The 26,290-nt window shown below is 39.7% G+C and overlaps 1 protein-coding gene across 2 annotated transcripts in view; it reads left to right on the top strand.

The window, feature by feature from the left end:
• The window catches only part of Cntnap5 (contactin associated protein family member 5), a 1,003,093-nt gene that overhangs the window by 566,407 nt on the left and 410,396 nt on the right, over nucleotides 1-26,290 (top strand). For both annotated transcript variants that reach the window (XR_005092927.1, XM_037211054.1), the window contains exon 8: nucleotides 21,680-21,944. Coding sequence is in view for 1 of the 2 variants with exons in the window: in XM_037211054.1 (XP_037066949.1) it covers nucleotides 21,680-21,944 (265 nt within the window). In the remaining variant the exon portion in view is untranslated. The remainder of the gene's footprint in view (nucleotides 1-21,679; nucleotides 21,945-26,290) is intronic.

Below are 26,290 nucleotides of genomic sequence, written 5' to 3'. Positions count from 1 at the left end.
TGTTGGCACCAAAAGTCTCCTACCCTGATAAATATTGGAAGTAGGACATGCTCTGAAACCCACCATTTATGGCAATGACATGCCACACCATGGGTGCTTATAAATACAATGTCTGCATAGAACACGGAAACACCCTGTGGTTTGAACTCAGTTCTGCAGCATCCTCAACAAGCATCCCCGCTAAGAGAAAGATCAGACAGCTCTAACTCAAAAGACACCTCTAGTTTTCTAGGCAGGTTTTGATGAATATTCCTAATATTCTGTAAAAACGGACATAATAAGCCTCTAATCTACAGCAATGCTGAAGAGTTATTTCCAGGTCTTCAAGAAAATAGAAAGCAAATAACTTGTCAGATTTTTAGCTCAGTGTTCTGATTGCCAAAGCCCAGCAATATTAAAAGACACCTTTTAAAAACAAAGCACAAACATGATTTTACCTACTGTTTATACAGTGTTTGTCAATGCTGGCCTTAGTTGGACTCTTTACAGTCCTAATACCTATGATGGGAGGAAGGAGGTTGCCACAGTTCGTGAACATGCTAAGATTCTGGGGCTCACACTGCTCAAAGAACTCTGAAAAATCACACACACCCCTGTCTAGTGCCATGCAACAATTAGAATATTGGTTCAAAATTTAAACCAATATGCACTAAAGAAAACTCATTTCTTTTTATTTTATGTGTATGGGTATTTTTATCTGCATGTATGTCTGTGCACCATGCCACAGAAGCCAAAAGAGGGGTCAGATCCTCTGAAACTAGAGTTTCAGATGGTTGTGAGATGCTATGTAGGTCCTGGGTACTGAATCCAGGTTCTCTGGAAGAGCAGCCAGAGGATCTTAACCACAAAGACATCTCTCCAACAACTCACTAAGCTTTTAAAAATCCTAATATTTAACTTCCACAAAATACTACTGCTTAATGATTATATAGAAAAGCAGAGAAGAGCATGATGCACGTTTTTATCAAGTAGACAACCAGCCACATCTTACAGATACCAATTTTCTAATCTCCTCCTCTCATGTGTACATGCATGTATGTGTGTGTCTGTGTGTGCTTGCTTGTGTATGTGTACATGTGTCTAGGTACACATGTGTGAGTGTGTATGTGTATATGAAGACCAGAAGTCAACACTGAGGGTCCTCCTCTATCACTCCACACATTTTTTGAGACGACGTCTCTCACTGGGCTAGAGTTTATTACTTGAGCTAGACTGACTAGCCACCATGAGCCTATGACTGCTGTTTCAGTGTTACAAATACAGACACACACTTGGCTTTAATGTGGATGCTGGGTATGTGAACTCAGGGCCTCAGCCTGGTCCATGAAGTACTTTACCCACTAAACTGTCTTCTTAGGCCTCCGTTTTCTTTATAGAAGACTATTTTAATACCTTCTGTTTTTTTCTAACCAATATATGCTGTCAGGACATTTAGATATCTAGAGATTAGAATATAGATTAGACTAGTGATTAGATATTTAGAGATCATTTAGTATCTCCCAACTATTCCATCAATTATATATATATGTATGTATATATATATATATATATATATATATATATACACATTTATTTATAGATATATTTATATATCCCGTGTGCTGGGATTAAAGGCGTACGCCACCACCGCCTGGCGAGAGTGCTACATCTTGCAGTTACCTTAAGTCTGCTTATTCTCACCCAGAGTGAAGCTTGAGATAAAGATCTCAAAGCCAGCACCCACAGTGACTCACTTCCAGCTCAAGGTGTGACCCAGATTAAAGGTGTACCCTCCAGCCTCAAGGTCAACAAGACCACATTTCCTCTCACACAGCCACACCTCCTAATAGTGCTGCTCCCTATGAGCTTATGAGGACCAAATACATTCAAACTGCCACAACTGGTCCCTTATTTTTAATTTAATTTAATTTAATTGATGTTGGGGGTTGAACCAAGGCCTTATTCATGGCTAGATGTGTGCTCTGTCACTGAGCTATATCCCCAGACATGTTTCTGGTCTTTGACTTCAAACCTGAGCTTAATTTCTGTGGCATATTTTATTCAAATTTTACATTCTGTTCCAGTCAGTGTTCTAAATCCTTAAGGAAAATGAAACTATCATGTAATGGAGATTGATCATACCCAAGCACCATTCTTTTGTAAGGGGAGAAAGGGATAATCCAAGTTCCCAGGTCAGAAAACAGCCCATTGCCAACAGGTATTGCACAGTGAGTACTTAGGTAAAGTTGCATTGCAATGATTACAAGAAGATGTGCTTGCAGACTCTGATGCACTGTTAGGAGAAACAGCTTCCTGTCTGACCCTGGATCAACAGTTGAAGGGGATGTCTTTGCACAGTATTGAGATATCCTGGGAACTAAAGAGACGCTCAGTTGTTAAGTGCTTGACTTGAAAGGATGATGGTAACAGTTGTGCTTGATACCCAGAATCCACATAAAAAGATGATTGTGGCAGTGCCCATGTATAATCCTAGTGCTGGGGGTAGAGCTGGAGGCAGCAGGATCCCTGGTAAGATCTGCCAGTGAGAGAAAACCTGTCCCAAAGTCAAGGTGGGATCCTCCTGAAGAATGACACATAATGTTATCCACTAGCATTCTCACATGAATGCTTGCACACACAGGCACACACATATATGATCACACATACACACAGGTACATGAATACACAAATATGCATGAACATATAAGCACACCCGACTTAATGAACACATGCACAAATGAACACAACAAGCACACACATACAAGAATGCACACATACCTGAACACACAAATCACACACATATACACACAAGCACATATATACATGAACACACACAAACACGCATACATGAGCACACACAGCATACATATACATGAACACACACATGCAGACACATATATGAACACATGCACAAAGGGAACCTCATAGCACAGTTGAGCTCCTCACTGCATAAAGATAGATGGTGTTTGGTGCCTCCCTCTGCTGACACTGTCTACTTCCTTGATTTAGCAGCGTGATGTGTCCTCCTTGGACGATACCATGTGCATCAGTCAGACCATAGGGATTCTTCCCTCGCTTAGCACTAGATAGCTAGTTGATTCAACACTGTCACTTTCACAGTTAACTTACTTTATCCTAGTCTTGTCTATGATGAAGCTGCAGATAACGGGGGTGGGGAGCTGACTCAGTCATAAAGTGCTTGAGTTCGCTCTCCATGTAAAACAAGCTAGGTGTGGTGATGCTGGCTTGCAATCCCAGCACTGTAGAGACAGAGACAGGAGACCCTGGGGCTTGTGGCCACACAGTCCAGCTAATTAATGAGTGCTAGGAACAGTGCGAGGCTCTGTCTCAAAAAAAAAAAAAAGAGGGAAATCTACTCAGAAAGATAACTGAATATTGATGTCTGGCTTCCATCTGCACATGTACCTGCATACAGTCACACAGACACACACACACACAGACACACACACACACACACACACACACACACACATACACACATGCACACACATGTCCATATTCATATGCACCTGTACATATGTAATTATTTTTGTCCATAATCCAAGAAAAGTAGTTTAGAAGAGAAACTAAAATTCAATTATGGTGGTTCATGCATTCAGGAGGCTGAAGCAGGAGGACTCTCATACATCTAAGTTTAGGGGGCTACAGTATGAGACCATGTCTCAAAAACAAACTAGAAAAGCAAAACAAACCCCAAGAGAAACCATAAACTATACCCTTCCACTAGCACCCCCTCTGTGATTCGGTCATTACTTATGTGTTGTCCTCTTTGCTACTTGCGTATACACGACTGAAGGATTCAAGGTGTGCACCACATGCACACAGTATTTTTTGAGGCCAGAAGGGGCAGAAGATCCCTTGGAACTGGTATTACAGACAGTTGTGAGCTGCCATATGGGTACTAGGAATCAAACCCAGGTTCTCTGGGAGAGCAGCAGTGCTTTTAACCACTCAGCCATCTCTCCAGTCCCTGCTTCTTCCTTTTAAATGTGTTGAAAATATAGGAAATGTTAATTACAACAATGAAAATTGCCATGATTCTGTTACGCAGTGAAACCCAACTTTGAGAAAATCCATCAGATTTTAATTCCTTTTTCCTAAAAGGAATGCATACTTACAGACTCATATGTATGAGCTTCATTCAGTTCATTCAATTTGATATTATTTTTTTGTTTTCCTTAATTATCACTGTTTCATATAGCAAAGTAGCCTATCACATGTATGTATAAGTATTTACCTAACTTTTCCTGTAATTCTAGATGCAGTTTTATTTTACTATAAATAATAGTGTCCAGTTTATAAATTTTCATCAAGTTTTATTATTCCTTTAAAACAAATTTCTAGAAGTGAGAGGGGTATGTCTAAAAGAGTATTAACATTTTGGAATGCTTTAACTTGTATTCCCAAATAGCTTTATTCTGTTTAATAGCAGAAATTAAAGAGGACTCAGAATAGAGTTTAACCAGATTTAGATCTTATATGATATGTTCATGTACTGATACATCATAAAGTAGGAGTCCTATTAGTGTACAGTTTTTATAGTATCAGCTAAATACACTTAATTAACATTAAAAAGAGGTATTCAGAATAAAGTTGCTTTTGCTAATCTTCTAATTTAAAACTAAGTTCGTTTAAACTGAATCATGGGTCTATTTTTCAATCTCTCCCTCCATCTTCAAATCCCCAAATCTTCTCTGGATTTTGTCTTACAGTAAGGGTGAAAGTTATTTGAAAACATTAAATGCTTTGATAGGAATTTTGTTTTTAGTGCCCCAGAGGAGAAAAAGGCAAAATTTAGGCTCCATACAGAGATATCAATAGCTGGGGGATCAAAACAGAATCCGAAGCGAAGCCCCATCTTTGGGGAGAGACTTGTGACGGAAAAGAAGTAGCAAAGACAGCGGTGAGCCAGGTCACTGTGGAGCTGGCTCAGGCTGTCGAATACCTGCCATTCAAGTGTGAGGACCCAGGGTCAGAACCCACCACCCGTGTAAAAATCTGGGCATTGTGGCATGGGCCACCAAATCTAGATGAATTGGTAAACTCCAGGTTCTGGGACAGACTCTGCCTGAAAAACTAAGGTGGAGTGTTTGCAAGATGAGTTAGTGTCTAGAGGCTTGCCAGGCGAGTTCTGTTCTCACATCTCACTTAGTAGAAGGAAGCGACTGACTCCCACAGCGAGTTGTCTTCTGACCTCAATGTGTGATTTATGGTATGCACACACTCACTCACACACACACACAGAGAGAGAGAGAGAGAGAGAGAGAGAGAGAGAGAGAGAGAGAGAGAGAGAGAGAGAGAGAGAATCTAAGACCAAAGACAGTACCTAGTTTCTGTGAGCCTCTCTTTGCTGGGTCTGTGGCTGGCAGGACTGGCAGACCAGAGGAATGGATTACAAGGAGATCTCCTTTCCCCTTATGCACTTTGTCCATTGGCGGAGCTCTCCCTACAATATCACAGATATTTTCCCCTAGATATCCTTTAATTGAACCTCTGAAGAGCATGGTCTCTAAACTGGAATACCTCCTTTTCCAGAAACAGAGCATTAGCATCCATTGTCTCTGGATGCCAAGCACCCTGTTTTTTCTCAAATTGTAATGGACACCTTTCTGGTTTATGTTTCATTTTTGTTTGTTCATCTAAATTCTGCTCCCAGCTCGACTCATTCCTAGTTGTCTACAGAGCTCTAATCAAAAGAAACTTCCTGGAGCCCAGGTACTTGCTGTCACAGGAAGACACATTCCACCCTCCTGGCTCTTGATCACAGTGGTGACTGCATAATCTCTGAGCCTCATTCTGTTGCTGTGCAAACTTCAGGTGGTCAATGTCTAAGCGTGACTTTCTCCAGACTTCTGTTCTTAGCCAGCGAACCAGGCTTGACCTGGCATGAGCTGCTTATAGACATCTGTTGAATAAATAAATGAATCTATGAAGGAGCCTATTATTCTCCCAGACATGAAAAGGAGCCTTAATTTGAATCTGTGCCCTCCCTGAATTTGTAAATCAAGAAGCACACAGGCAGTCTTTCCCTACATTTGCTGGTGGCATGCCAGTCACGCTGGCTAGTTTTCAGATAAATCAAATTAGAAATGGTTATAGTTGTTTTGGGAAAAAAATCAAGAACTGGCTTTGAAATCTCTCCCCACAAATTAGATTGAATCAAGATCATTTTTTCCCTTAGCTTATAAATGCTTGATTGGCTTCGCCTGGTGCTTCGTGACTGAAGCTCAGCCTTGAACTGCTGGTTTTATTTTTTACCCAGCAGCATGTTGTATTGGTTGAGGGATGATTAGAAACACAACAAACACCCACACTGAGCATTCTTTGTAAATAACTGTTCAGCACAGTGATAGAACTCTGTAAATAGCCCATCTAACAAAATCTAAAATCAAAGTAAGAGAAACTTCAAGCTGGGTCTGCTTTCTTGGGGTACAGGGGTAGGTGTGTCTGAAAAATTAGGGTCAAGGGCTGAGTGATGGCTCAGTAGTTAGAATGTGTATCACTCTTGTAGAGGATCCAAATTTGCTTCCCAGTACCCACACCAGGTGGTTCACAACAGAAATAACCAGCTCCAGGGAATCCAATGCCTTCTTTATGCCTCCATGGGTTCCTGCATTTGTGTGCACACTTAGACACACAAAATTAAAAAAAAATCTTAACAAAAGTGTGTCAGCCACAGCTGACTTATCACCTCCAATCAGAGCAAAAAAGAAAGGTGGGCAGAGAGTGTCTCCACATTTCATTTTGATTAGATTTGGCGCATTCCAGAGAGAGGGGCTGCACATCTGTCCTCCGAGTTCCCGTCCTGTCCATGAAGCGTCCACCTTAGTCACTAGTCTACTTAAACTTAACCTCAGCCCACTCTGATTTGTGACCTTAGGCCTTTTTAAAATGGAGACTAGATTCATTACCCCCTTTGTGTTATTGCAAGGTAACTCCAGTCCAGCCCAGAGTTTTAATGCCAAAAATGATCAGTGTTTGAATGGTGAAATTGTTGTGGACATATTTGTGAGTCCCAATGCATTTACAAAGTTTTCAGGCTCTTATGTCCCAGGCCAGAGAATTAGGCCAGAGACACATGATTAGAAATAGAAATGAGTCAGGCGGTGGTGGCTCACGCCTTTAATCACAGCACTTGGGAGGCAGAGGCAGGTGAATCTTGTGAGTTCAAGGCCAGCCTGGTCTACAGAGCAAGATCCAGGAAAGGCACAAAGCTACACAGAGAAACCCTGTCTCGAAAAGCAAAAAAAAAAAAAAAAAAAAAAAAAAAAGAAAGAAAAAAGAAAAGAAAAGAAAAAAGAAATAGAAATGAGAATACTTTATGAAGAAAGGGAAGTGGCTGGTGAACTGAGAGTAAAGCCCGGAAGCACTGGGCCACAAGGCCACAAATGACACTTCATGGCATATTTATGTAACTTCACCTTCCCCATGTTTATATATCCTGGGTTTCTGTTGAGCATAATCTATTTGTAGAGAATGGTTTCTAGTCTTTTCTTGGCCAACTGGCTTATTTTATATTCTGTTTTTAATGTTTCCCTCTCTAACTCCTACACTCTTGCCATGAAATGAAGCACCCAAGGCAGAGGCTGGTAGTAGGGGTAGTTGAACAAACAGTCCAACTGAGAATGACTAAAGATTAATGATTTGCCTCTCTAGCTTTTATTTATAGTTTATATCCAGGTTATCATTTCATGCAAATGATATGACAGTTTTCTTCCTTATTTTTAAATATTTATTTATGTATTATATCATTAATAACTATATATTGCATAATTGCATGTGTGTGTGTGTGTGTGTGTGTGTGTGTGTATGCACATGTATTTGTGCAGATCTACACACATGTTCAGAGACCAGAAGAGCTCATCTTGTGTCCTCCCCACTCACTCTCCTCCTATTCCTTTGACTAAGCTTCTCCTTGAACCTGGAGCTTGTGCTTTCTCAGCTTGGCTGGGAGTCAGCAAGGCCCAGCAGTCCTGTTCTTCCCACTTCAGAACTGAAGCTTCAAGCTTGTGTCAGACACCTGGCTTGTTACAAGAATGCTGGGACACAAACACCACTTCTCCTGATTGTTCAGTCAGTGCTCTTAACCGTAACCTCTTCACCGTCTTTCCAACCTACAACATTATAGTTTTCCAGAATCTTCCATGGGGTGTTTAATTTGAGTCACTAGTAGGTAGTCAATTGATTTTTCAGCTAGAGAGATGTTCAAGAAAAATGCACTTACAAATCCAAAACTGTGCCAAAAGTATGGCAAGGATAAAACAACTGCCCATACTTGGGAATTATAGATAAACTCTATCAGAGATCATTTCAGCCATAACTCACGATTTACAAAGCCAACACAAATTGACAAATAAATAAGACCTTAAAAGAGGGTAGATTTCCAACATAGAGATGGGCCAAAGAGCCACACTAGTGGAAAGTTCCATCAGCTATCTTTCACTGTTAAAGTTTAAGTAGTCCTATAAGTATATAAACTCAACTAAACTCAAAGTGTTAGCTGGGTCAGCAGGGTCAACACTGTGCAGCTTCCAGGAAACAAACCTGGTGCAGAGATTGATAGAGATGATTTTAATTCATGTCTGGGCTCTACCATTATACACCTTATGGAAGGGCAGTCCCCTTTCTCAAAATGGAAGGTTTCTGTGCTTGGAAAAGTTCTTTCTATAAGCATAGATTCTTTGAGGGAGTCACAGAGTAGAGAATTGCTCTATACCTTTCTTTGGAAGTTTCATTAAAGCTTGACCTCTTATATCCCTGCTAAGGCACTATTTTTAATTTATATAAAAATACTGTAAATTTTCAGGTATAAAATGTTTGTCCTAAGACACCTACAGTTTCATCTTATGAGACTGATTTTGTCCTTTGAAGATTTTAAACATGCAGATAACGCATTCTAATCGCTCTCTAATCGCTCTCTTCTTCACCGTTTTTTATCTCTCTTCCATTCCTGTCAAGTCCCATCTCTTCCCTACTTTCCTCTTGTCTAGATTCACGACTTTTAGTTGTGTTTTGAAACACATTTAGTTTAGTCAGGGCCATGTGTGACCACTGAGTTGGAAATATCCTTTGGAGCAAGACAAAGTTATAGTGGGTATATAATTTGAGGCAATGCCTTCCCCCTCCCTCGGTCTACTGGTAGCATATAGTTCAACAGTGAGAGGTGGGGTCTAGTGCCCATCCTCCATCCGTGCCTGGCTGCTGATGGGTCTATTCTTGGGCAAACTCAGTGCAGGCATCTGCAGCTGCTGTGAGTTCAGAACTGCCATGTCTGTGTCTTACCCAAAAACCTTCACAGCCCTTCTCTTTTCTGCCCCTTATACTCTTTCCCACTCCTCTCTTTTGTATCATTTCCTGAGCCATGGAGGAGACAGTAAAAGTGTCCTGTTTACGGCTGAGCAATCTTCCCTATTCTCAGGATCTGGTGCAGTCATGGATCTCTTCATCATTATTCACTGTAAGAAGAGGTTTCTTTGATTAAGCATAAAAGTAGCATTTGTTTGTGGATATAAATGCAAATAATTTAGAAGTTAGATTGATGCTATATCAATTTAGCTAAACATCAACATTCAGTTTTCCCTTATGGACTCTCACTTCCCTGGCCATGACTTTCTGATCAGGTTTACAGTAGCAGGAGTGAATTCATTCCTGCTGTGTAGAACTCAAATCTAATCAGAAAGTGGTTACCACCATAACAGTAGTGTCACTGATGCATAAGTGGACCCATACAACCTTGTAGATTGGTCTCATATTTCCTAAGGTTCACAGATGTTTAAGACTACTTATGACTTCCCACCCTCACCCCCAACAGCATACATAGCAGGGAGGAAGCTTCCAGCTCACTTCTAGCTTGAGTCCAGCTCACTTCTAGCTTGATTTCTCTGTATCATGCAAATAAGGTGTTATTGCACTAACTTTGGGTGTGAAAAAACTAAATACCACTGAATGCTTCTCCCTAGAACTTGGGTTTAGGCTGTTACAGAGAACTGGGCAGGGGAAGGAAGGTGCACTTGACAGAGCATTGCTGATCTTGAATTATAGAGTTCAACAAGGTTAATCTTTCCTGATAAAGCATTCTTACTGTATGAATTCACTCTTACTTTATCTCTGTGCTTTTTAATCTCTTCTGTCCCAAATGGGTACTGTTTAAGCATAAAAGTAAAAAATGGGTTCCCAGTAATCTATTCTTTACAAATGTCTCTCAGAAGTCTCAGTTCTACCAGCTCCTGGTCCCAGCTTAGTAAGTTATGATATTTCTCAAATATGTTGCAATCTGCCTAAAGTGCTGTTAACCAATGAACCTATTTTGCATGTTGGATGCAGAATGTTCTAGAAATGTCAACAGCAGGGTTGGAACCATAGCACCACCAGTAGATACACAATGTCTTTTCAGAGACATCTACTCAGATCAATCTCAAGAATTATGGCTTCGTTGAGGAAAGACTTTCAGGATGAGCCAATATGAGGCATAGTTGGAGACTTATTAAAACTAGAAAGATGACACTCTGAAAAGATGACACACTAATATCATAGGCATCAGATTCTCAAAGGAAAGACATGCTTCCATATCTTTATATGTCCACATAGAGAATTTGGGTAGCTCTCAATTTACATTAATTTTATGAAGTGTATTATTTACATTTATGAATGAGATGAAATGCTAAAAAGAGTCCTCAAGGTTTTAAGTCATTTTGATTTTAAGAAAGTAGTTTATTTATTTATTTATTTTTGACATCTACAATTGAGAGTTCTGCAGGAAAATATGCTTGTCTCATTAAGCAATTTGGGCTTTATCAATGGTATCAGGAGTTTCATGATTCTGTCTTCAGGAAAGACAAACCAGATGTGTTTTCTTATCCTGAGTTGTAAACACATAAGCTCATGTCAGTGTCCACAGTGTCTCAGAGCAGCAACATCTTATGAACTGATGTTTGTGTATAGAAGACCAGTGCCAATGCACTTGATTTATACTGAAGTCCCATCACACAGACTTAAACGGTATCCAGTCCTCCCTATCAGAAGTCCTTCAACAAGAGCTGCTGTCATGATACCCTACCCATCAATCATGAGGAAATCACTATAATTGTGTTATTACTACAAGATCTCCGTTTTGATGAGCCCCTCTGCCACAGTTGAAAGCTTTTAGTTGGATGGATTTTATTGGATTTCAGTCAGCATTTGACACACTTCAGCTGTGATGGCAGAATGACCTGAATATATTTGGAAGGAGAAGCCTGCTCAGAACTTGTACCCACTCTCATTGGTTTCCTCTGCTTTTCATTGTGTAGCCCCTGGACCGGCACCTTGCTAAGCTACTGCATATAATTCTCTCACTCTATCATCTCCAGTGAGGTCAGCCACCCTAATTCTCTATCAGAGTTCGGTATTAACCAAGCATTCTCCTGAGAAAACACTTCAGCATGGAGAGGGATGAGAGAAGGAATAGCCAGCCAGTTGGTTGTCACTCCCTGCTGAGGGCACTGAAAATACTGTTTCTAAAGTTTTATCTGCTAATTTGCATATATCATTGGACTGGGAGATAGTTCACCTCATGATGTGTTCCTGCTATGAAAGCAAGGGCGTCTGCATTCTACGCTGGCACTCGTATAAAAAGCTGGGTGCAGTATCATGTGCTTGTACTGCCAGTACTGAGAGGTGAGGATAGGAGAATGTCTGGGACTAATTGGCCAACCAGTCTAGCTGAATTAGTAACTCTCAAGTCTCAATGAGTGACTCTGCTCAAAAAAAAAAAAAAAAAAAAAAAGGATATCACTTCCAAGGTGATACTTTATAGAAACATTCAAACACACATGCACACACTCATATACACACGTGTGCACACATACACACACAAATGTACTCATGTACACACACATGCATACTCACGTTATTATCAGTCATATTGATTGATTATTGGATTCTTTCCTGCAATGAGTCAGGAATTTGGAATGGAACCCTAATGTTCCTTCTTTACGTGCAGTATCACCCAAGGACAATGACTTTTAAGATGTAAATGCTTAATTAGATTTCTCATTGCCACAGTAGAAAGATTCAGATGTAACTCCTGCTACAAAGAAAAGATGTGACAAAGATGTGAGTGTTTAGTCTCCAAGAATGGGGGAACCTGTGAGAATAATAGAACCATCTGCTCCAACATCCTAGGTTACAATCAAGAAAACTCATATAAGACCTGGGAAACATGGAAGCATCAGACAGGACCAATACCACATGTGATTTCTTCCACTTGAATTAAGACCTGTGTTACCATTCTCCTAATACAGCAGGAAATAATGAAAATACCAAAAAAAAAAAAATTGTGGGCTTCCCAGTAAATATTCATGACCAGAATCCAGTTCTGCCATAATGCAGCCCTCTCAATTTCTTCTCAAAATTTAAAGCACAATTGCTCTGTATTCAGTTTCTAATGGGCCATTGCTATAGGAGCAGAAAGGGATTTAGAGAGTGCCTGCCAAGATTTCCTTGTTTTCGTGTCCTAGCATAAATCATTGGACCAGGGACACAGAGAAACAGAAGAAAGATAGTTTAGTAAGAAAGGAAAAGCCACTCCTTAGAATGGGCATGGACATTACCAGAGAAGAAGGAACCTCAGTTGAGGAAATGCCTCCATTAGATTGGCCAGTTGACAAGTCTGTGCGAGTATTTTCTTGATCGATGATTTGTATGGGAGGGCTCAGCCCACTGCAGGTGGTATCATTCCTAGGCAGGCAGGTGGTCTTTGGTCCTTTAAGAAAGCAGGCTTAGCAAGCTATGGGTTGCACATCTGTAAGCAGCTTTCCTTAAGGGGTTCTGCCTCTGTTCCTGTCTCTAGGTTCCTGCTTTGAGATTTTGCCCTGACTTACTGAGTGATACACTGTGATCCATATATATATATATATATATATATATATATATATATATATATAAAAGTCAAGCTTTTGTGGGGAAAATATGTGTTCCAAAGCCCTGGGCCAGGCATCATTAACACTGCACCCATTTTCTGGCATTTCTAGTGCAATTTTTCTTTTTTACAAGTAACCTAGGTTGAGAAGGGTTTTTAATCTTTTTCTGTTATCTGACTTCTTTATATGGTAACCCAGATCTCTCTCCTTCTTACTTCCTTCTCTCTCTCTCTCTCTCTCTCTCTCTCTCTCTCTCTCTCTCTCTCCCCCTTGTCCTCTCTCTCTCTCTCTCTCTCTCTCTCTCTCTCTCTCTCTCTCTCTCCATATACTTACTTTCTGTCACACTATTATATCCTTATACATTTGTCAAAAAGTAGCAAACAAGTTTTCTAGATTGTTGTTAGAAATATGCAAATGTCTACAGATAAAACACCATTTGAAGCAACCATGGAAGTCAGGACTCGTGAGGCTGTGGGTTCTTTCAAAGAGCTCAGGTGTGAATGAAGAAGAGGGATCACAGGGAAATTAGGAGAGAACACAGGATGGTGGCTGTGAAATCTGGAGAGGTAACCTGTGGTAGAGGAATCAGGCCCCAAGTGCACTTATGAGTCAGGTTGTCATAGAAACAATACCAAGTGATAGATGACTGAGTTAAAGGCTTCATTTGCTATTCGGGTGTCTTCACACTCTAGGAGGGATGATGTAACACACAAACAAGGCAGGTGATAGTCCTTTAGCAGTTAGGAACCCTGTGTTCTTTCCTGATTGAAGTTTACTCAGTGTGTCAGCAAAGGGTTACAGGAGCCAGCTTCTGCTACTCACTCAAGTGTACAGGCAAATGTCGTGAAAATAAGTTTATTATTTCTTTTCCCCCACTGCTATTTATACTAGTCAGCTTTATTTCTCCATAGAACCAAGTAGGGGACACACACACACACACACACACAAAGTGTAGACTTGCTAGAATCAGAGCCTATGCTATGACAAGGTTGACTCAGGTACCTTTATTCAAGAGGCCAATTAAACATACAAGTATTAGTTAAAAGCAGAGAATGGAGATCTATTCCATGTGACCATGTTAGCATGAAGAATAAAGAGGTCCAGTGTGCCCCTCAAATCCATCTGAGGAATCTTAATAAGAGGTTTAGATTTAAAAACAGGCAAGTATCATTCATAGCTAAGTGTACCTACCCATCCTCTGTGTCTGAGCAGCAGTATCTCCTGCAAGGTGGTCAGAAAAGTTGTCATAACTGTACAAATCTCTTTCAGAGAGACAAGCTCCCACTCTGGCTGAAATTAACCTTCAGCCTTTTTTTTCTCCCATCCTGGAATTCCTCAAGGAGTTTCAGTTTCTTGGAGTCCATTATTTAAATAGTTCAGTAGCCAAAGAGGAGTATAAAATTCTCTTTCTTTCCCACTTTCCCACCAGGACAGTCACATATACACAAGCAGACTGATGTTGAAGTTGTTTATAATGAGTTTGCCCACTGGATTATGGTGTCTCGGGAGTATCATGATCTGGTATTTCTTATCTGGACACACACCCCCAATATGATATAAGCAAATGAATAAAGAAAATCTGTGATGTACCCAAGTATGAAGTTTGAAAGTTGGAGAAACTGGCAAGCTGGGCTGGTGGTATAAGTGCCAGCTGACAGCTACAAAAGAGAAGAAGAGATACCCCAGATCAAGTAGGAAACTAGGTAGAAGGGAGTTATGAATGCATCTTTCCTATGCTTTGTACCATAATGGAACACTAAATGGAAGAGATACCTTCATTCTCCTGTCTGATTCAAATGCCAGTCCCCTCTGTATTGAGAGCTGCTGGTAGCAAAAGACCATGGGAATATACAGCAGTGACAACTAGTATTCAGAAGGTCAACCTATCAGAACTAAGGGTTCTGTTAGAGGAAACCATCACACAAGGTGTTATGGAATTACTGCCTTTTGAATGAATTGGCTGTCTCTTGTTGTAAACTTCTTGTGCAATAACAGCAGTGATTCTCCCCATTTACCATGCATTTCTATGTTATATGTACATATAATCTCATGATTGCATCTCAGTTTTATGGGCACAACTCTCCTTATACATTTGGGGTAATTGGATAACTTTCCTCAGCTGTGTTTATATTTCATTAACATAAATCTGCCCAGAGCCATTCTCTGGACAAAAGTATTTCAACAAAGACACCCTTTTCCAAGGACAAAACTGCACATAGATAAACATTAGCTCCTCTCACCCACAGATAGAAAAAAAAAAAACAAAACAAAACACTAACAGTTAAACCCTCAACTCCTTACCTTCACCCTGAGTTATTTACACAAGACCCTAATTTAAGAGATTTACAGTTCACATTCCTGGGTGAAGTTTTAGCCACTTGCTAGTTACTGAGTATAAAGGTAGTTACTTCCCACTGACCCAAGGAGATTGCCTTCAAGGCCAGGCAGGCATAGATGCCTAGCTTCTTTTTTTGTGCAAATTAAGTTTGAATTCCTCCTCAGCCAGGTGCTGTTCCTAGATTCCCTAATTGATCTTAGCCTTTAGTTGACCCTACCAGAGAACTCCCCTTTAATCACTCCCCTTTTGGGTTGTAATTGGAAGCTGACAGTTATTGCTTTATGTGTGTATCCTTATCACCTCTCTCTGCGACCCTGAAAACTTCAAGCCTGGCATTGCTTTGCCTAAGAATTACTGGTGTGTATATATACTGGTTCCCTCAGAGCAGGGGAATGGATTTAGAAGAACAAAGATGAGGACAAAGATGGAAAGAACTAGGTAGAGATAAGAGAACAACAGAAGGGACTGAGAAGAGCTGAGTATGAGAACAGAAAAGAAACTGTAGATAGAACTGACTTAGAAGAATAAAGTGAATGGACTAAAGAACTCAGTGTGCTTAGATTAATTTGATATCCCTTGGATGAGAAACTTCAGCTGGTTGTTAGACTCTTCCACAGACCCTGGAAGAAAACAATAAAGGCTGGACCTATTATTGTTTTCATTACCTCTGAACATGCCATGTGGAACCAGAAATAATATTTAATCTGCACATCATTGATCCATGTAGGCTTTCTGAGTCTTTGACACTATAACAAGACACTTTCATGTACAGAGTTCCTGGTTGAGTACTGCTCTATTAAATTATAAAAAAGCTTCCATGTTTTCAGTAAATTCATATTTTTGTGTTGGGCCTCAGTTATAGCTGTCCACAGCACCAAGGTTACAGATTGGACTTATCTGGAAAGCTGATATGATTGGTGTTAGTTTTGGGGGATTGAAAAGAGGGAGGTTTGAAAGAAAGGTACAGATATGGGTTCTTCAGGGCACAAGAATTATTAACCCCAGGTATAGTACATTGCGGGATTTGGAAGAAAATGTTTTCCCCAGGTGAAACAGGTGTCTTATAGGTGTCCTAGGGAGGAGGTCCCATCCCATAGTTAATGATCAGCCGTAGCACTGTATTTGCCCACATAAGGTTGCCTCTGAATTCAAGATAGCAATTGAAATATGGAGGTTCTGTTCTTTGTAGGTAAGGATCATATCTCAGGGTCACAGCTCAGCAAAAAAACGTGTGCTTTTCTTGCATAGTTCAGTTTCCTGTACCTATATCAGGCCGCTCAAAACCACCTGTAAAGACAGCACTTTTGACTGTGGGCAGTACACGCCAGTGTGCACTTCCAGCAGCATTGGAGAAATATACCCCTTGCTCCACATCCTCTTCATCATGAGCTGTCACTTGTATCTTTGATTTTAGCCATTCTGACAATTGTTGTTTGCTTTTGTTCTTTGACTCTTTTATTTATTTATTTTTGTGGGGGGGGGGCTACCACCCAGCTCCCAAATAAATCACACATGGAGGCTTATTCTTAATTATAAATGCCTTGCCTTAGCTTGGCTTATTTCTTGTCAGTTTTTCTTACCTTTAGATTATCCCATCTGTTTTTTGCCTCTGGCTTTTCCCTTTTCTTACTTCTGTAAATTTTACTCTTACTCCATGGCTTGCTGTGTAGCTGGGTGGCTGGACCCTGATATCCTCCTCCTTCTCTGACTACATCTTTCTTTTTCCCCATATTGCTTATTCTTTATATTCTCTCTGCTTGACAGCCCTGTGTATCCTTACTTCTGCCTTGCTATTAGCCATTCAGTTCTTTATTAGACCATCAGATGTTTTAGACAAAGTAGCACAACTTCACAGAGTTAAATGCAACATAAACAAAAAATAACAAACTTTAAAATAATATAATAGTAAGATGGAATGTCAAAGTCATTTTGATTTGCATTTCCCTAATGGCTAAGGATGTTGAGCATTTCTTTTAAGTATTTATCAGCCATTTGAGATTACTCTTTTGAGAATTCTCTGTTTAGATTTTTACCCATTTATTTATTTATTTATTTATTTATTTATTTATTTATTATTTATTTTTTTATTTTGGTAGTTCAGTTTCCTTTAGTACACAGGCTTACTGTTGTTTCTGTTGTTGTTGAATTCTAGCTTTAATCTGTGGTCTGGAAGGATACAGGGGGTCATTTCAATTTTCTTTTATTTATTGAGACAAGTTTTGTACACAAGTATATGGTCAATTTTGGAGAATATTCCCCAAGGTGCTGAGGAGAATGTATATTCTTTTGTGTTTGGGTAAAATATTCTGTAGATGTCTGTAAGGTCCATTTGATTCACAATGTCTGTTAGCGCCATAATTTCTGTTTAGTTTTTGTCTGGGTGACCTGTCCATTGGTAAGATTGGGGTGCTGGAGCCTCCCAATGTTAATGTGTGAGGTTTGATGTGTGATTTAAGCTTTAGTAATGTTTCTTTTACAAATGTGGGTGACTTTGTGTTTGGGGCTTAGATTTTCAGAATTAAGACATCATCTTCAGGGATTTTCCTTTGATGAGTATGAAATACCTTTTTCATCTCCTTTGATTAATCTTGGTTTGAAGTTTATTTTGTTAGATATTAAAATGCCTGTACCACCTTGTTTCTTGGGTAAAATATTTTTCTAACCCTTTACTCTGAGGTAATGTCTATTTTTGATGTTGAGGTGTGTTTGTTGTATGCAACAACATGATGGATCCAGTTTTCATATCGATTCTCTTAATTTTTGTGTTTTATTTGGGGAAATTGAATAGATTGATATTGAGAGATATTAATGACCAATGATTATGAGTTCCTTTTATTTTGTTGCTGCTGCTGGTGGTGGTAGTGGTGTGTGTGTATGTGTGTGTGTGTTCCTTGTTTTGGTTTTGCTGGTATGACATCTATTTTTTTTGTTGTTGTTTTCATGTGTGTAGTTAACCTCCTTAGGTTGGAGTTTTTCTTCTAGTACCTTTTGTAGGGATAGATTGGTGGATAAATATTATTTAATTTTGACTTTGTCATAAAATATCTTGTCTTCATCTATGGGGATTTATTATTTTTTTTCTTGATACAGTAGTATGAACTTCCATTTGTGGTCTCTTAGAATCTAAAAGTTATCTGTCTATGCCTTTCTAGCTTTCAGAGTTTCTGGATTTGGGTAAAATTTTAATAGGTTCTACCTTTATATGTTACTTAACAGTTTTCCCTTGCAGCTTTTAATATCCTTCCTTTTTTATGCTTAGTGTTTTGATTATTATGTGGAACATTAATTTTCTTTCCTGGTACAACCTGTTTGGTATTGTTGAACCTTTACAGACAGAATATACTTTAGTTTAAAAAAACTTTCTTCTACAATTTTGTTAAATAAGTTTTCTGGATTTTTGAGCTGGGATTTCTTTTTCTATTCCTATTATTCATATGTTTTTGTTTTTTTATAGTGCCCAAGATTTCCTGGATATTTTGTGTTAGGAATGTTTTAGATTTAACATTTTCTTTGAACAATGAATGTATTTTTTCTAATGTATCTTCAATACATGAAATTTTTTATTTTCTTTTCCATCTCTTGCATTCTGTTGTTGATGTTTGTGTCTGTAGTTGCTGTTTGTGTACCCTGATTTTCCTTTTCTAGGATTCCTTCAGTATGAGTTTTCTTTATTGCTTCTATTTCCATTTTCAGGTCTTGAACAGTTTCCTTCACCTCTTTCTTTCTTTCTTTCTCTCTCTCTTTCTTTCTTTCTTTCTTTCTTTCTTTCTTTCTTTCTTTCTTTCTTTCTTTCTTTCTCTCTTGGCTTTCTTGGTATTCCATAAGGAATCTATTGATTTTTTCAAATTTTTTGTTTGTCTTTTCCTCAATTATTTTTACTTCTTCTCTTTTTCCCCTTTCTTTCTCTCTTTCTTTCTTTCTTTCTTTCTTTCTTTCTTTCTTTCTTTCTTTCTTTCTTTCTTTCTTTCTTTCTTTCTTTCTTTTTGCCTTTTTCAAGACAGAGTTTCTCTGTGTAACAGAGCCCTAGCTGTCTTGGAACTCTCTTTGTAGACCATGAAGTCCTCAAATTCACATAGATTCAACTGCCTCTGCCTCAGGAGTGTTGGGACTCTGGCTTTCCTGAGTTTCCTTAAAGGATTGTTTAATTTCCCTTTTAAGGACCTCTATTATCTTTGTAAAGTTAGTTTTAATGTTGTTGTCTTGTTTTTCAGCTGCTTAGACATATTCAGGTCTTGCTATCATAGGATAGCTATGCTCTGGTGGTACCATATTGTCCTAGCTGTTGTTGATTGTGTTCTTTTTTTCACCCCCTGATTGTGTTCTTTAACTGGCATTTAGGCATCTGAGTTTGGGAGGATTATAGGTCTTGGTGCTGATTTATAAGTTTGTCTTTGTTGGATGGATGTTTTATTCCTCAGTTTCTGTTTTCCATTTGGACTTCTGGTCTTTGTTGTCTAAATTTCTGGAAGCTAGCATGTCTTATGATCTAGTAGAGAGTCTCTGTCCAAGCTGAGGACTGGACTTCTGGGAGATAGCTTGGCCTTTGATGCAGAAGGGGTCTCTGGCCAAGTTGAGGGATGAGATATGGTGATGAGGATATAAGTGGGGATTGGGGACAATGAGTGAAGAGAGAAGGTCTAATTGTATAATCTATTTGGTTAAACTGACTACATGCTTGTTCTGGGATTACAAGTGCACATTGCACACCTGTATCTACCTGCTCCTTCTGGAATTATAGGTGCACACCGCACATATGGGTTTTCATTTGGATTCTGAGGACCTGAACTCAAGTTGGTATCCTTGCATAGCAAGTGCCTTACCCGCTGAATCCAAGGCCTGGGGATGTCTTTCCTGGAAAGTACTACTGTGGGTTAGACTCCTGGCTTCCTGGTCTGCACTGAGTATCTCCTGATGATACTTGGACCCTGGGTGGAAATTGATTTCAGGCAGTTGCTCCAGATAGTCTACTCTGCTGAGGAGCCCTCCCTGGTTTTTACAAATGCTATTGGCTTGGGTAGAAGGTTCAGAGAAATTGAGCCCTATCATGCAAAAGCTGCTGTTTAATGGCTTTGGAAGGATGCCTCTGCAGGGGATGTGATGTGTGGCACTTTGGGATGACATTAGCAGAGGGGCACTCATTTCTGGGGAGATTAGTTTTCAGCATCTAAAGGAGATGTGTAGTGCAAATGGAGGTATGACATGTTTGGATGTAGAGTTTGTTATCCAAACATAAAATGTCTTTCACAAAAGAACACTTTTCCACTGTTCAAACATTAGTCCAGCCTTTTCTTCTCCACTCCTCTACAGAAACAGACAATATGTGGGGTAGAGCACATGAATTCATTCTTCAGTTCATTATAACTTCCTAATTTGAAACTTGTTTTGTTGGTTTGGATACACAAGCGTCCTTGCAAATAGTAATCTGCTTACTGCTTTCTCTATTTTAGTCAAAACTGGTTCTTTTTGTTGTCTCATGTAGCCCAGGCTGGCCCGAAACTCAATAAGTAGCCCAAGGTGAAGGTGAACGAACTTCTGAGCCTTCTGCCTCTGCCTCCTGAGAACAGAGATGACAGGTGGACAGCACCAGGCATAGCTTGTGTGCTGCTCGGGATTTACTAGGGTGTTTTGTATGCTAGGCAAGCCCTCAGCAAAGCGCACTACATCCCCAACTAACACACTCTTAGAGTTCCCAGGTTCGCCTCTCCTGCAGTTCCTACCCCATGCAATGGCAAATATCCTTACTAAGTTAGAAATGTAGCCAACACCACTTTAGTGTTGGTCTCTGTCCCTGTCTTCTGTCCTCGGCATTTACTGCCTTTCTAGCTCCTTCCATATCTCTGCTGTTGCCCACTTGTTTCATCTTGCTAATTTTCCCAAGGTTTTACAATGGATTCTCTGCAGACAATGACAGTCACAGCACATTCCTCCCTCTCCTTGCCCATCTCACTTTCATAAAAGCATCATTTGCTTAGAAAACCTTTTCATCACTCTCTTTTTTTTCATGCCATTCTTCCTTGGGAGCCAGGATTAATTTCCCTTTTATCACATTCCTCTTTGTAGCAGTATTTTCCTATGTGTATCACTTTCAATGCTATTCCAGAGTTTGTCACATGGTTGACTCACCATACAGCTTTTCTCGGGGTCTTAATGGAATTATTTTTATGTTTTTTGTTTCCCTAAAAGTGTTGATTCTTTCTCCTCCCTCTCCCTGGAATTTCAGACTGCCTTTACAGATAGATAGCACTGGGATCTTAGGACATGAACAGGAAGCAGTCTTGTGAGTCTGTCTAAGCAAAGATAACATATTTTTCCCTTTAAGATCATGAAGCTGAATGTGGAAAGATCCTGAAATTAAGGTCAGCACTGTGTGGTTGTTTATACCGACTGTCAGATTGTGGAATAAAAATGGCTTTTATATGTTTGCTTTTTTATTGTTTTTCAGGGCAATGTCACTTTCTCCTGCTCAGAACCACAGATAGTCCCCATCACATTTGTCAACTCCAGAGGCAGTTATTTGCTGCTGCCCGGCACCCCCCAGATTGATGGACTGTCAGTGAGTTTCCAGTTTCGAACATGGAACAGGGATGGTCTGCTTCTGTCCACAGAGCTCTCTGAAGGCTCAGGGACCCTGATGCTCATGCTGGAGGGTGGGACTCTGAGGCTCCTGATTAAGAAAGAGGCAGGACATGGAACTGAAATCCTTACAGGTACAGTCATTGCAGACTTCCATTTAATCCCCCCACCCTCCTCTCCCTTCCTTATCTTTCTTACTTTCTTTTTCTTTTCCTCCTTCTCTCCTACCCTCCCTTTCCTTTCCTGCTTCACCTTCCACCTCTCCTCCTCACTTTTCTTTACTTTATAAAGGATTTTCTTCAATCTAAGTCAACCAAGGTTGAGTTTCTCCCCAAAACACACCAATTCATACTTAGGGATGAAGAGTGGTCTACGGTGGCAAGTTGACTATAAATACAAAGGGGGTTGCTCTGCCTCTCATGCATTAATTATACAAACAGAAACACTCTTTTTTTTTTTTTTTTTCCGAGACAGGGTTTCTCTGTGTAGCTTTGCACCTTTCCTGGAACTCACTTGGTAGCCCAGGCTCTGCCTCCCGAGTGCTGGGATTAAAGGCGTGCCCGGCCAGAAACACTCTTAATTAACCATGTGTACTTCCACAAATCTCTCAGTTGTTTCTCTGTAGGATCATCATGAAAGTGGATGTGAGATTTCCTATCCAGGAGTATTTAGCACCCTCTATACCATCTGTGGAGTGGTCTGCTTAGTCCTGTGTAGAGATCTCTCACATTGAGTATTGTCTTTACCATGGTCACTCCAGGAAAAGGCTGTTTTTCAGACTTTACACATTAGCAAATGGCGGGCTACAAAAATGTCTCCAGAATCACATGTTTCAAAATGATAGAGCTGACAATTTGTTTAGAATTTGTCTGGCTTTCATGTCATATTTCTATAAGATCTTGGGGATTTTCCTTTATAGTCCCTATGTTTTATTTCATATTAATTAGCGAGCTTTAACAATTGTATTTCTTAAATGCATTTTAAAGTTATTAAGTATATGTACTGTTATGTGTGGCCTCAAGAAATGATGAAACTTTTCTAAATGATTATAAATTGGCTGAGATCTGGGAAACACAGCCTTCTCTCTCTCTCTTTCTGTCTCTGTTTCTGTCTCTCTCTCTCTCTCTCTCTCTCTCTCTCTCTCTTTCTGTGTGTGTGTGTGTGTGTGTGTGTGTGTGTGTGTGTGTGTGTGTGCCTCTGTTGGCCTCTGTGTATGTGCCCTTAAGCATGCTGTGTGTGCAGATATGAGTGCATGTGTGCATATGTAGTAGACAGTAAAAGTCAGTGTTGAGTATTGTCTCTCAGCCTTTACTTATTTTTTTATAGCTTGCAATAAATGATCATACATGTGGTATTTATTATCTTAACAAAAAAGAGATGTTCATTATTAGAGAGAGTCAGTTTTATTTAAGGTGTAAGCCTTTACTTATTTATGCCATCTACCTCCCTCCCTTCATTTCTTTCTTTCTTTCCTTACTTATGTTTTTGAAACTGGGATTTTCACTGGCCTGTAACTTGCCAAGTATACCATGCTGAATGTTTGGTGAGATCCAGAAATCCTCCTGTCTCTGACTCCTAAGAGCTGGAGTTACAAATACTCATCAGCACATGGTGACTTTTTTTATATAACTTCTGTGAATCTGAACTCAAGTCCTCAAGCTTGTGTATAACAATCACTTTATTGACTAGGCCATCTTCTTATTCTTGTGTGGATTCTCAATCTCAATGGTATAGATCTGTAGGCAATTCTATTTTTCAGTACTACAGATCTTCCATCTGGATTTCTCTTATTATTTTAAAGTGTGTGTGTGTGTGTGTGTGTGTGTGTGTGTATGGCATGTTGTGTATATCTCACTTGTGTGGAAATGTGCACATTGAAGTAAAAAGCTGTCTCTCTAACCTCTAAGCTGAATTTCTTAAACTTGGAAGAATATAACCTTTTCCCACATTTTCCATTGACTTATGGGTATCTCCTGGTCATCAAGTAGCATCAAATAGCATGTTTTTCTTAGATGGCAAGTACTGAATGAGGTTGGACCATATGACAAGGTTGAGGCTGAGGCATCTGGGATCAGTCAACAGACCCTGTGAGCAATCTGAACATAAATAATCCAAGTCAAATCTTCCATTGTAGTGCTGTGGACCATCATCCACCACAAATTTCACTATAATGTATTATTCTCTGTTTAGATGGCAGTCTTTTTCTCATTGGTCCATGAATTTCGTTATTCTAATAGAGTAGATAAAATCAAGTTAAATATTAAAGATTATAATATGATAGTCAGTCTGGTCAGGCCATGGGAAAGCCTCAAGTGTGTATGTATGGTAGGGCAGTGTATACAGGAGGTCACTGGAGGTCATTTCATGTCCTGCTCTATCACTCCCCACCTTATTCTCTTGAAACAGGGTCTCTCACTGCAACTTCAAGACAGAAGAGTTTATTTCAGCTTATAGTTTGAGGTCACAGTCCTGGTGGCAGGAGCTTGAGGCAACTGGTAGGGCACATTGAATCTGCAGTCCAGAAACAGAGAGCGATGAATGCCTAGCTCACTTTCTTCTTTTTAGTCAGTCCAGGACCAGCCAGTGGAATGCCACCACCCACACTGATGGTCAGTCTTCCTACCTCAATTAACACAGTGTAGAAACTCTCTCACAGACATGCCCTGAGTTGGTTCTAGAGCCTGTCAAATTGTTAGTCAATAATAACAATGACAACTCCCCAAATAAAAATAGTCTTTTTGTAACCTAATCTTGGACATGGTAACCTATCATTTCTGCCATATCCCATTCATTATATGCCAAGAAATAAGTCCAGTTCATGCTTAAGTGGTCTAATTCTACTTTCAAGGCTTCAAAGATGTCTCAGTCATAGAGTGTTTGCATTTGAAGCAGAGGGACCTGCCATTGACCCCAAAATGCCATAAAAAGCTGGCCATGGTGGCATACACTTGTAATCCCATCCTGTGGTGATTGGGGACAGGTGGATCCCTGGATCTTGCTGGCCGGCTAATTTAGCTTAATCAGTAAGCACCAGGCCAGTGAGAGACCTTGTCTCAAAGGAGGTAAATTGTGTTCGTTAAGGTGACACCTAAGACTGTCTTCTGATTTTCATGTGTGTTCACATATACATGTGAACCCTTCCCTCACAAACACGCACATGCACAACCATACAAATGGCTTTCTAAGACTATGACAGCCATTAATGAGAAAAGCATACCTGAAACACTTAGCATGGCATCGAGAAGCTGATTAATAAATACCCAAATCCTCCATACTGAGTGAAGGGCCTTATCTTATAGGATTGTAAAAGCTGTGGGTGAATCTGCACTCAGGAACTTTCTGATATTTATTATATTCCTGCTAATAGTGGTGAGTTATTCACTTTGAATGATAATATTTTTCATGTTCACAATTATAAAATTTAAACCATGATCCTCCTTATTTGGAGAATAAAAAAGGGAGATGGCACTGAGTTGTCTCTCATTAACTGGTAAAATGTTTGAGCACAGAGATTTGTAGGCCTTGGTTCACAAATGCAGTCTGACTATGATATAGGCCCTGGTGGTGGGTCCTCTAAAGAATCCAGGAATGCTTCTACTATTAAGCACATATTAGTCCATTAACACACACTTTGGGCTGAGAGAGAGGCTGGTACAAGTTTCTGGGTTACCCAGCTGCAAGGACAAAAAAAGAATTGTATCATTTCATACATATGTCCTCAGTGCTGAACCAAGTGGAAGGAAGTTAAATGTATAACTTAACAAGTGAAGCTTCTGTTAGAGACTAGCCTATAATTCTTTCCCCAAGAGCATTTTCCTATACTTTACAGAATTTGAATCTCTTAACGTGTCCTTCAAAAGGACTAAGAAATTATTTGTTCTCACATATTTCTACCTGGAAAGAATGAGAGGACTAAAAAGGCAAAGTGAGCATTATAGATTTTTCTTGCGTTAAAGTTCTAAACAAATTTACTTTGAAAATAAGAGCTCCTTTTGAGAGCTTACTTGCTTCATGAGAGAGTAAAATCATATATACATAAATGGCAATTACATCAGGAAACTTTGTGTGTGTGTACATATTTGTGTGTATGTATATGTGCATGCCTATATATTCCTTTATACATATACAGAGGTCAGCGAGGACTACAGGGCACCTGCTTTGTCACTCTGCTTTATTCTGTAAGACAGGATCTCTCACTAAACCTGGAATTAAGCTGCCAGCCACCAAGGCCCAGGATCCTCCTGTCTCCACCTTCCATAGAGTTGAGGATACAGAGGCTTTTGATGTACAGGAGGTTTCACATTAGGTCCTCATGATGCTCAGACTTCTTATCTAATGAGCCTTCATTTCAGAAAGCTCTAAGAGCCAGTAAGTCTCCCCTTGACACATGATGTGCCTTGTAAAGCAGAATGTGACACTATTTATTAATAGCTCAGGGTATCTAGAGCTACCTGTGACTAGGTCAGGGTTTCTTGTATCT

Source organism: Peromyscus leucopus, chromosome 15 (genome assembly GCF_004664715.2).
Source record: "Peromyscus leucopus breed LL Stock chromosome 15, UCI_PerLeu_2.1, whole genome shotgun sequence".
NCBI classification, from domain to species: Eukaryota; Metazoa; Chordata; class Mammalia; order Rodentia; family Cricetidae; genus Peromyscus; species Peromyscus leucopus.
The sequence above is the reverse complement of the archived record's forward strand: the minus strand, read 5'-3'. Positions and strand labels throughout refer to the sequence as shown.